Source organism: Temnothorax nylanderi, unplaced genomic scaffold (genome assembly GCF_030848795.1).
Source record: "Temnothorax nylanderi isolate EJ_2023f unplaced genomic scaffold, tnyl_v1.0 TNYL_tig0167_pilon, whole genome shotgun sequence".
NCBI classification, from domain to species: domain Eukaryota; kingdom Metazoa; phylum Arthropoda; class Insecta; order Hymenoptera; family Formicidae; genus Temnothorax; species Temnothorax nylanderi.
This window is the reverse complement of record NW_027249229.1, coordinates 342,780-355,890: the sequence shown is the minus strand read 5'-3', so window position 1 is coordinate 355,890 and position 13,111 is coordinate 342,780. Positions and strand designations below refer to the sequence as shown.

The following is a 13,111-nucleotide window of genomic DNA, read 5'->3' as shown; positions in this document are numbered from 1 at the left end:
TTGTTGGAGCATTTGCGCTAATATAACAAACATCCATGATGAGAAACAAGGGAACTCTCTTTAAAAAGCATCCCCCAAGCTGAGAGGCAAGAGAACTTACTTTGAAAAAGCACCTGGATGGTGAAGAGAAGCAATACCGAGTAAAAAACACGTAGGAACAATGCACCCTCTGGTCAGGAAGGAGTGATAGTGGTAGCACGTATAGGAGTGGACGCTTCTCCCCAATTGGTGCCTCAGGAGACTCACGAGTCAAGTCCGCGACTTTTCCAAACTTTTCCGCGACGACGCGCGGTAGATAAGCGAATCACTCGGCCTCACCTGAGTTGTCACAAAATTTTGCATGCAACAGTGACAATCGTTTATGATTTAAAATATAGGAAATAGGAATTCATATATTGCTTCTTGTGTAACTAAAAGTCAAACATGAATCTGACAAGGACGTTTAAAACTTTGTAATTGTACGTTACATTTTCTGTATTTCATTTTTTTCATTTATATCTGTAGTTTATTTTTTATCTTATGGAAAACTTAAGTAAAAAAATATCGATCTGTGCGAAATAAACGATACAAAACTAGCAAGAAAAACGTAATTTACAAAAGTTTTTATTTCGTAAACGTAGCAACTATGAACGCATGTTCCATCACTCGCAGAAGAGAAATATCTAGGCACTAATTACTCCCCCGGGGAAAAAATCTTTCCGCTCTTTGCAATAATAATGACTGTAGCAGCTAGTGCATGATCGCTACAAGTCATCGCTTAATAAAATCGTCAACGATGGTTATGGTGCACAATTTAGTCCCATAAAGAGTCAGCATAAAATATATACTGCATATATGAAGAAATACAATATACAATAAGTTGCCTCGACTGTATGGTTCATATACTTATAGCATACGGTAATAATGATAACGTTGAAAGTAGTATTAATTGCATAGAAAAGCAAATCAAGAAGGACTAGCAAGACTGTCAGGACGTAATAAAGAAGATAATAATAGTAAAATAATTCTTTCATTAAGATCGTTTTTGTGCTTACAATGCGCATTTTATACAAATTGTTACAAATTTATGAGACAATTGAGACACTCTTATTTGGTTAATCGTTACTTAAATTGTACATTAAACTATTTTTATATTTAAAACTATTTTACGTGAAAATTATGTGTGTTAAAGTATTTAAAATAAAATGTTTAATTGATTGCATTTCGCTGCTATTTTATTGTGAAAAGTCTTCGCCGACAAGATCGCTGAAATTTCATGTTGATTAACACTTTCGTTTCATTGGTATTCGTTATGACGATATTCGTGGTCATTATCTTACGAAGAAGGATATCCGTATACTTTATTGTCGCGGTATCAATGCGATGGCCTTAAATAAATTCAAACACATTGATATAAGCTTTCTTATTTATATATATGGGATCTGTTTTTGAGAAAGGGTTAGCATATAAACTCTATACGTATTTCACTCGTACACGAAGTGCTTTGAGAGAAAGGGATGTACATCGGCAGGAGAATTCCAGTTTCGAAAGCATTTAAAATTAGAAGAAGTGAAGAGAAAAGAATGAATCGCTTAACTGCGTATAGCTGTTACAAGTCTCGTCAAGTTAGAGTTTCGCATCTAATAAATTTGAGAATGATGGAAAGATAAAACTTCTTTATTTATAACAATTGTTATAATATGTACCCTTATAATCCTCTAAAAATTTATCTGTCGACGTTAACTGTCGCGTCTCCGAACTATCGCTTTGGCAACGGTCGACACCACCTTCCTTCGGAGCCACCGCGTACGTTTTCCGACTCCGTAAACCTAGTAGTCTCGCCTTAAACTTACGAAATAATAAACTTTCTTAGACGTAATTAATTGCGCTAACTTTCTACATATTTACTAGATATACTGCTCGTGCGACGTCCTTGCAAGAATGTCGCATGAACGTCGAAGAAGGCAAGTCGCGAATCGATTTACTCTCTAGCGGTCGATCGTCACACCCTTATTGATCCCTCGCATATCCCTAAGGATACGTCCTTATATACTACTTTCACGTTATACTACATTTTATCAATGGTGACTTCCAAATTTTACATATGCGACCATGAGAGACTCAACATCCGTTGCTCTCGGACAACTTTCTTTCCACTTAGAAATATTCGAGAGCATCGACAATCGCGGCTCTCATCTAACTGGATAACGAAGAACAGACGTTGGATGGCATCGATGTTCTTCGTCTGAAAGTACCGATGTTTCCGTCGAACTATATGGAACGTGCTGTATACGATGAGCTAACTAGCTTCTGTAAGAAAAACATGGGCGTTTCAGCAAAACGCTCGGTTCGATGGATGTCATAGGCATCTATTATCTTTCACGCACTCTTAAATTATCCCTCAGATCTTGTTGCCGCTTCGATTTCGCACGCATGTACATTGTGTCTTCTTGATAAATTATATTAAACGCAATTTCCACGCTGTAACGTCATAAAATTCAGATTTGGATGACAGATTGGATAATTTAGCGTTAAAAAGTGTTAGAAACGAATCTGCTTCGAAGTTCGATGTGATCTTTACATAAGTGAAGCTTAGAATTTAATGATACTGAACACAATCTCTCATATCAAAAACGAATATGCGAAAACTCAGAATTACTTCAGCGGCTACATTATCAGGTCGTATTCGTAGTCCAAGCTTAATTAAATCGAAAACATAATTCACGTGAAGATCGCCTTATTTTTCTCGAGTTCATCTTATGTCTAATTTTGTAACAACGAAGATATATTCAAAACTGATTCTTCTCGTTTCTTTTAAGATATATTTTTAATCGTTAGATTCTGATAACATATTTTTAATATAGATACATATATTTAATATTATTAAATATAACATTTTTAATAAAATACTTATTTCTTAAATATGTTATTTTAAAGGCAAAATAACTATTTCAATATTGAAAATTGTGTTTCTAGAGAAGATAATAAATTTCTTTTCTTGATAAGCTATATCTCAGTCTTGTAATTACTGTATATTTTTTAAATAAAAATAACATCTGGAAAACATAATACCAATTTTAATTAAAATGACGTTCAAGACAAGGAATGTGATATGAGAGCACGATGAGAGAGTACAAGTTCAGTTAGTAGTGAAGTTGTTTATTATAAAAATTTCGATTCCTTGCAATTTCATTTTGCACACGCAACATTGCTTTTAAATATAAAATAACAAATACTTGTAAATTTTTATATGTTTAAAACTTTTATCTAGAACTTTTCATGCGTTAAACAACTTGTCTTGCCTTCCCATAACAACTATTCATCCGGGCTAAAGTAAGGACAGCTTGTATTTTGTTCCTTTCTTCTAAACACTATTTGATTAAAGCACAATAATTACAATATACCTAGCTGCAATATATGCAATTATATATACAAAAATATAATGCAAACGCCTTAATCCATAAAGTATTCATCACGTTAATTTGATATTATGTCAAGTGAGGCATCGTCTCAAGTGATAACTTGTTCTGACCATCTCACTATTCCAGTCGCTTACAATACACAATATAATATGTACATAATTTATAAGTGACTGCATGTATAGTTTAACGTAATTGTATTACATTTTGTGTATGTTTATATATAGTTATTAGGTGTATACATGTATGAATTTATATATGATGTTATTTAATGATACATTTAAATTAATTGAATTTAAAAACAAAAACTGTCGACATAATAGTACCGATAAAACTAAATGGTAATAACGGTCAAGTTTTAAGCTTTCTAAAAAAATTAAACATTATAAAATATATTAAAAACATAATTATGTTAGAACTTTATGGTTAAATTTCTTTTCTAAAAATTGGATTCTTTCTCATTTGTTTCACGATTTGCTTCACATTCAACAGTTTTATGCGCGCAAAAGAAGTCGGTGCATGTGTGACGATTAATATGTTACGAACTTCCCTTAATTTGTTTATTTCTATATTGTTTTTTTTTGTATTTATATCGTATTATATTCTTTATGCTATTTTCAAACAATGCGTGGCTATAAACTTCTTTATTCTCCTTATTTGTTCTCATGTTGCTTTCTAAAATGGTATTATAAAATCTATAAAAAGACGAGCTTTAGGAAGCGATTTAACGCGATTAACTTGAACAGTAACATATGCCTCGCACTTATAATTACAAGCTCGCTTTTAATTACCTAATATTTATATCCTGACTATGAATACGGCCGAGCTGGCATCGACAATCCAAATAAATCGATCACGAATCAATGGTCCGCTCTGCTCTTCTCTAAACAATAATATCTTATCCATAACGTGAACAGCTAAAGAGAACCGAACCGATCGTGTAACACTAACCGGTCAATTCTCTTTCGGCATTTGCCATGCCCGATCGTTAATGGCAAATTTCGTTTTTGTAGAACCTGCAGTTAAGCATTTCGAATGATACTTAATAAGACGCTGATTGCTCAAATTTTGCGCTACTTTTCCGGCAGATAAGTTCAACATTAACCACCGTTCCAAATAAAGAAACAGACAGGATTCTAAGTTCTACAAGTAATTGTACGCTCCAGGTGTATGCGGGTGTGTGCGTGTCGGTCCGGCGTGTCTTCCACGCGCACCCTCGTCGCCGCGCGGCTTTATTATTCGTTGAGCACGCAAGTACGGACCAGGGCGTCGCAAACGGAGTAGGGATCGCAATTGCTGCTAGGTCTCCTGTCTTCCAGGTAGCCCTTCTTATCCTCAGCGACGCCACGGGGAATGCGGATGCTGACGTTTCGATTGGCTACCCCGGCACTGAAGTCATGGATATTGCTGGTCTCACACTTGCCAGTCAGCCTGCGCTCATTGTCCTTCCCTCCGCGCGGATCGTACGCCTGGATGTGCCTGAGATGTTGCTTGCTGAGCTTGTCGATCGCCTTCTCGATCTCGGCGATACCGTTTTCGCCGCGCATCGCCTTCGTCGAGAAGTTGGTGTGGGCACCGGCGCCGTTCCACGAGCCGTCGACCGGTTTCGGGTCCAGGGTGACGATCACACCGTATTCTTCGGCGATGCGCTGCAGGATGAATCGAGCGATCCACAGATCGTCTCCCCCGTCGATGCCCGTGCATGGTCCCACCTGGATCCATAGTAAAAAACATGATAATAACTCTTCGTAGAGGGTAAAAGAACTTTATAAATTATATTTCGGTGAGTCTCGAGTTACGCAAAGTCCGTAAATTAAGTTTCTGATAAGTATTTATAATTTTCAAATTAAACTTGCGACAGAGCAAAGATCTTAAACTATATTTCTACTACAACACAAACACCTAAAGCTAAATCTTCAGTTAAATCGGAGTTTGTTGTCTGATTAGACCATCACGGTTAAATTTGAGATTCTATAAGAATCTCCTGATCTTTCGTTCATTTGTCACCAAAGAAAGATTGACTTCAAAGTTATAGGAGAACAACGTTAGACGTATTCTCTCTGCTTTTCTTTATGTCAGCTTCGATTTACTCACCTGGAACTCCCATTGCGAGGGCATCACCTCGGCATTGGTCCCCGCGAGCTTCACGCCGGCGTAGAGGCAGGCTCTGTAATGGGCCTCGACGATCTCGCGACCGATCACTTTATCGGCGCCGACGCCGCAATAATAGGGACCCTGTGGGCCCGGGAAACCATTCTTGGGCCAACCGAGCGGCCTACCGTCGAAGTCCAACAGAGTGTACTCTTGCTCGATACCAAACCAGGGTTCCTGATCCTTGATAGACTCCATCGCCTGGTTCGCGCGATACCGCTTGTTCGACTTCGTTGGCGTCTTGTCGCTGTAGTAAGTGTCGCAGAGCACGAGCTTGTTGTTACCGCGACGGAAGGGATCGTTATAAATTGCCACCGGGTAAAGGAATATATCACTGTTGGCACCGTCGGCCTGGTACGTCGAGCTGCCGTCGTAAGTCCATGTTGGCAGATCTTGGAAAGATAATTGAGTTTGATATAATATCGTATAGAAATAGCGATCAATTATAAAGCAGGTCACGTTTACTGAAGCTTCTTCCTCAGCAAATCAGCGATTCGATTTTCTCCAATTACAATTTCCCGCGAGCAATTTTATGAAAAATTAATCGTTATTAATTTATTGATTTTTTTATACTCATGTTGTACACTTATAATAAATATTTTAATAATTAGTCCTTACTCTTGAAGGATATATGTTTAAAGTAAACTTCGAAATGTAAAGGTCTTTAAAAATCAATGTTCTGATGAAATGTTCAAATTTGTTTTCTTTCCGAGAGAAACCGATTAAATGAGAAACAGGTGTTGCCATTTATCGATATACATTGATACGATTTGATCCATTAATGGCTTTTATTTTTTCATCAAACTTGTAATTTAAAAAAAAACATTCTAATTATTAACAAATAATAATTGGTATGTAATGTAATTAGCATATTTAATCTGTAAACCTCGATTTATTTTCGAAACATTATAATTTGCGTATAAAATGTATGAAATTTTAACACTTATCAAATTATTAATATGCTTACCGGCAGGATGTTTCGGCACAGAACTCAAAGTTCTGGTCTTGCTACGTAAACCTTCGCCAGTACCATCAATCCAGATGTACTTCGCCTGGATCGCATTTTCCGGCTGGGGCAGATCGAGATATTTTTGCAACAAAGTCTTGTCCAACGCCGCATTCGGCGAATCCTTTAGCATACTGCGCGACATAGTGGTACTATAACAAAAAATATTGAAGATTAATAAAAATAAATATACTTTTGCGAATATCGGAATCATTTTTCGTATAGCACGGAGAATATATGAATTAGGAGGGAGCTATAATCGTAAAGTGCAAAAATTTTCTATCGAAAGAAAAGACTTTCTTTTCTCTTTCTTTCTTTTGCTTCTTTATTAATATTAGGTATATTATAATTTATCTCGATATATAATATATTAATATTATAATACAAATATATATTTAAAAAAGCATTTGTTTCTTAAATTAAAAATAAAAAAGGGTTTGGGGATGGTAAATTAAAATGACTCACCCTATATATATATATATATATATGTAATTATAATAGTATAATTATTACAGTATTTAACTCATATTTCAGATAATTGCATACACGTGCCTATCATTGAGTTACGTAATTTACGAACATTTTCTCACACGTGCGCACGTCCCATATCGTTCCAAACAAAAAATAATACCGTAAAAAACAAGATCACGCATTTATTTACATTAGTTCTACTAATTTTGCATTATAATCCCTTTTTTATGTTCGCATCAAGCTTTGCATGTTTAATAGTTCGATCTTGATATGTCCGATTTAAATAAATTTCGCATCGACTTTAGGCTGCGAGGAAAGTTCCTTTCGACTTAAGGATCTCATCTCGTCGGCGCGTCTCGCTCGTGTATCGTGAAGAAAGCGCTTCCTGGAAAGCGAAACCGTGACAAACAGGCTTAAGACGGCCGCGTGGCATCGCGCATCGCCCGTCCTCGATCGGCTGGCGACGGCGGCGACGGCATGACGCGCATGCCGCATCCGCGATGCCGATGCAATGCGCGCGCGAAGGAAAGGCTTTAATTGTGGTGGTGCCGTGAAAAGATAGGTGCGCCCACATATAGGGGCTTCACGCGCGGAGCACGCGAGGCGTGCGTGCGCCTCGGCGTGCTCCGGACTCCGGGCTCCGGCGCGGCGGCGTGTCGGAGCCTCGACCGTCGCGTCGTGTCGGCGCGCAACGACGGGATTTTTCTTCTGGTTCCTCGCCGAAAACCTTCGCGGCTAAATTCTCCGACGAACGACCATTAAACCTAAGGTCGAAACAGATACGGAATTTCCCTGGTCCTATCGTGTAATATCTGTTTGGTCCTATAGGGCTTTAATAGTTCAAACTGATTTCCATAAGTCTGGAACGATAATAATTATAATCGTTCTACGTGGTACTTTCCGGTTTTCCCGACACAAATCTTTCCACTCTACCGGTGGAACTTTTACATCGCAAAGTAGGACAGATATTTTCTTCTCCGGTATCGGACGATATTGGAACTTAATTCATTTATTTAATTAACATCGTTTTTTTCGGCTGAAGAAGACTCTGTAGTTCGAAACGTCCCGACGTAGTATGTATTATTGAGATTGAAATGAACTTTTAAATTTGACATCTACCATTTGCTCGATTATTGACCCTTGTTTTTCCATTGTTGATATTGGAACTTTTACTTTCTTTCAATGAAGCTTTTATAAAGCAATTGAATCTATATTACTAACGGTTTTACTTTACTTCTCCTCGAAAACATGATCGCGCGATTATAAAGCGCTTTTAAGATCCTAACACTTATGTACGTCGTGTACGTGTGTAATCAAGGTCTGATGCCATAAAAGTCGCATCGTGAGTGGGAAGTGATCGAAACGATCCTGGGACGAGAGGATCGATCGAGCAGAAAATTTTCGACTCTCAACTTTCGTCTCGGCAAGGCTAAGTGTACTTTTTGTGCAATGTTTTTTCCGGCGATTGCGTAATTCACGCTGATCGTGATCGAATACTCGGGTTCGAAATTCCATCGTTATCTCTGATTTATAGATAAGACGTACATCCGCGAGTCATAAAAATTGTTTTCGACAGATAACACGATTCTACGATTATCGCGAGATTCATCAGCTCTCGTACTTAAATTTTTTTGGCATTATCTGTTTATCCTCAAATTGTTATCTTAAGAAGACATGCAACAAAGTGATATGGAATCCGGAATGCATAACTTTTAACTTTTTTTAGATTCTTTGAAACAAATTTAAAATTAAAATTTAAAATTTAACTTTAAAATTAACATGCTTCTCAAATAAGCCATTAAAGGCGCTTGTCTTCTTGCAAAAAAATAAATCGAATGAAGATCAAACTTCTGTTTTAAATGCAACTTGTTTTACAGTTTATTCTTCGCTTGATTTTAAAAAAACTTTATCAAATACATATTTTCAGAATTAGTCGTTAATACGTGTTTAAAATCGAATTTCAGTTTTCTATTATTAGTTTAGTTTGCTATTATTAGTTGAGCTAATAATAGTAGGACAATATTAGTAAATAATTCTTTGGCTGATGTTTCGGGGTTCTGGTGCCGGCAGTTGGTACACGTTACACGAACTTTGATCTTAATTTGGAGAGTGTCGATATGGTGCTGCGATCCTAGGATTAATAACTGTAAAGCGAAAGATGTTCGCTTACGTCATTTCGACATTACATAATTAGTGCCACGCGTCTTTCGTCGTCGCTAAAGACACGTAGAACTCCGGAGAACGATATGTCTATAGAAATCAATGGATTTATACCTGATTCATCTCGTGGAATTGCGAGAGATTATCTCTTTCGATGAATATCAATTTCTAGTATATAGCTACTGTGTGATTTGAAAATAATTAATTTTTCAGAGCTTTATACTTATATCAGAACTGTGTGCGTCACTTTTTCCCAAAAGCTTATGTGATGTATCTTGAATATAGTTGATATAGCATGTAGGGCTGTCAGACAAAAAAAATTGAGCCCTGTATTATCTTCGATCACGTGCGATAAAGAAGTCACTTTTGTGCAATACATACGTAATCGTCTTAATCATTTCAATCGATAAGTTATATGCTTGTCGGATGGTGACCTACTTTTGTGACAATTGCGAGACGATTGCGACCAATCGAATGTCTGAGAGTGCAATTGACAGTCTGACAAGTACAATTTTTCAAGCGTTTTAAACCGTAAATAACCAATAAGTCTTATTTATTTATTTAACAGCCGCACTAATAGCACTGATAATACAATATAATTTACGATATCTCGATGTAACTTGAGTTTTTCAGCTGGGAGTAATGAAAATCGTGTGACATTTTTCAAAATTCAAGTCAAACATATAATATCTTGTATAGTAAAAATTTTATACTTTCCGTTGATGAATTTATGTTCCGTTGGGAATTCGACATTTATTATAATACTAAATTAACCGTTTGATTGAAATCGACCTCTTGTCATTAAATATATTTAAATAATACATTTAATAATGTATATATTTAATTAATCATGATTAATATATTTAATATTATTAAGTATTTACAATCAATGTAAATTACAAACATAATAGCTTTGCAAACAATTGCTTTTGTTCGGTGTTCCTCTTCGCGCATTCTCATTCGGATTTTTTGTTTTCGTTCGTAATCTACGAGCTCGGGGAAAGACTGAAGGATGAAAATAAGTGCGGAGGTTAATGTACTTCCTGCTGAACTCGCGTGGATGCAGGGTTGAGTGTATTCGTGACGATCAGCGATCTTTGCTCGATCCGAGTACGCTGTTTTGCCATAAGCGGCCAATAGTGCGCACGTGCGCGTCAATGCGTCATTTCGCTCGCGTATCTGGACACGCGGACAGAAAATGTCTCGAGAAATATGATATACCATCTGCATTAGCGTTAATGCCTTGACACGCGCTCAATTCAAGCACTCCTTTCTCTCTCTTATAAACGAGCTAAAAGTTAAAAACGAAAAAGATTTATCACGGTGAATCTAAAAGTTCACACGAGAATATCACGTCAAGAGAGCCAGATATGACACATGCTGAAGAAAGCCATCCTCGAAAGCCATGCTGACTGCGGTCGTTTACGTCGTATATTTACGTTTTCTTTCGTTCGGCATTTCGGTTTTATTCCAGCGATTCGGTATGATGACTATGTGCAGGGCACTGCGACGTGTTTGGATTTTCACATGATTCGACCGCAAAATTTTCCTTACAAATTTTTCCAAACTCGGATAGCGAAACAATATAAATTTATCGTCACTTATAATATTAGTGTAAATGTTTATTTACGCGTTCTGTTACACGACGAACTGTCGATGTATTTCATCAAGTTCTCCGATCCGTCGTTATTGCTCCATTTTCTTTGAGTATTTTGAAAGAAATGCAATTATATAGATATATTTATAAATCAAAATTTATTAATATATTAACAAAAAACGTCTTATTTAATCGTTATTAATTGTTATAGGATATTTTACAATAATTCCGTATAGTAAAATATTTCATTATGCTGTGCGTACAATTTACCGTTGGATATAATCGGACATTCGCGATTTCTCTTAACTCATACATACAGAAAACGGATGCGGTTCACTGCGTAAAGAATCCCGCGAGAGGTTTTGTGGCTAACATTTTACTCGCACTATGTTCGCGCATTTTGATGACTCGCGCATTAAGGTCAGTCGGGATTAAACGTATAATTTACCGATTTTCAGATTAATCGACGTTTGTAAAAAGCATCTGGGACGAACAGATGAAACGAAAAAAAAAAAAAAAAGATAATCAAAATGTATATAATAAGGTGAAAGAAGGCGCGTGGAAACCTACTTTGGACGAAGCCATCCTTGACCTCCTATTACATGTAACACTAGCCCTGGAATCCGTAATAAAAGCTGATCACGCTCTTTTCAACTTAAAACAAGGAATGATAAAAAGTATCATCTTTCGACGTGAATAAAGAAGCATTTCATCAACGGGAGAAAAATAGCGATAAAAGTACAATTGACGTATGTACCTCCTTAGCAAACGGTTTATATCAGTGGTTCGTAAGACGTCGCGACACGAATCGGCACGTGCTGGCTTCTCTCAGAATGTAGTTCAAGAAAATTCCTTTAAAATGTGTAATTTTTTCGTTTGATTCTCGACGATGTTCAATTCTTTTATAAGTTACTTGTTATTTATTTTGTTTCTTTTACCAACGTTGTATTGTCTCTTTCAAATTCGGAGATAGAGTTTTTAAAAATAAAATTGTCAGATTAGCTGCAAAAGATTTAAAAGATGATACATTGCTTCTTATGCTTCTGTAATCAATATTGCTATAACGTTTCCAGTAAACGAAATTGTTGTAACGTCATATACCAATAAACGAAATGTATTATTATCGTAACTCGCTAAGCATTCGTTGCGTATTATCATATATATGTATAATATTTGTACGTTTATACTTAATTTATATTAAGCTTAATTAATTCTGCTTTTTGCCTATAAGTATGAATCTTTTATTTGTTTTTCAGGTTTCTAATAATCGTCAATTTCTAATATCGCCAATATACCAAAGAAGTCTCGTATCAACACTGTAATTTACTCTTATGATATCTCAATATATTTAATAAGAACAAATTAAATCTCAATTTAATTTGTTCTTATTAGAATAACAATATCTAAGTATACCAGTATCTTGATACCAATTATTATTTTCCTTTTTTTATTCCATTTGCGTTTGACTCTTGTTTAATTCTTTCGTTGCATGTTGTGTTTGTGTTCCTTATTCTGTTCCTTTTATCAGCATTCCAGTCCGGTCTTTATCAAAAAATGACGACATTCGAAGCCCTTCTTCCGTAAGAGAATGGCTTGCGCAAGAGTAAAGTGACTTCTGAGGATGCCTCTCATACATACACACAATACAAATACTCACGCTGAGAACACGCGTAATTTATTTGAAATTTCATCTTGCTAGTTGCTACAAAAGTACCTAATTCCATTCGTTCTAACTTTGACATTTAAATATCAGAGAATTATCCGAGATTCCGTAACTCCGTTATAAGTATCGTTATCTGACTTCGAGAGAGGCTACTTTTGTTAACGAATGCATAATGCATTTCAATATCGCAGACCAGTTTCAGTTTCCAGTTGACGTTAAATTGCCGTAAAAATAGCGACGCGTTATCGCGGCATCGTGATAAGTGATGTGTGCGAGGAGGCGAGATTATAAATAATTCGGACGCGCGTATGAATAACCTCGACGAGACCTTCCTTCAAAGTTGTATGTATTTCAAATCAATATATTGAGATTTTGATACAAAGAGTGTCTTTGAAAGTATTCTGCGTATTTCCTTGAAGCGTAAGGAATATTCAAATTCGAGTGACAGTACACAAATAACCCAGAAATATGCGTAAATTTATATTTATATATTACATATTATATATTCAATTGTATTAGTATACATTATTTTTAACGCAAATCTATATATACTCAAAAACTATTCTATTCTATCATATATCATTTCTAATTTAATATTATTTTAACGATTTCTTTCATCAAAAGTTCTTTAATTTATTATTCTCATTACTCACGTTGTTATATTC

At 36.0% G+C, this 13,111-nt stretch overlaps 1 protein-coding gene across 3 annotated transcripts in view; it reads right to left on the bottom strand.

The window, feature by feature from the left end:
* Positions 1–1,640: 1,640 nt before the first annotated feature.
* The window catches only part of LOC139777892 (glutamine synthetase 2 cytoplasmic-like), a 36,639-nt gene continuing 25,168 nt past the window's right edge, over positions 1,641–13,111 (bottom strand). For all 3 annotated transcript variants that reach the window (XM_071715569.1, XM_071715570.1, XM_071715568.1), the window contains exons 2-4: positions 6,517–6,707; positions 5,493–5,941; positions 1,641–5,110 (exon numbers count right to left, since the gene is read on the bottom strand). In XM_071715569.1, the coding sequence (XP_071571670.1) occupies positions 4,634–5,110; positions 5,493–5,941; positions 6,517–6,707 (1,117 nt within the window). In that variant the 3' untranslated portion in view covers positions 1,641–4,633. The remainder of the gene's footprint in view (positions 5,111–5,492; positions 5,942–6,516; positions 6,708–13,111) is intronic.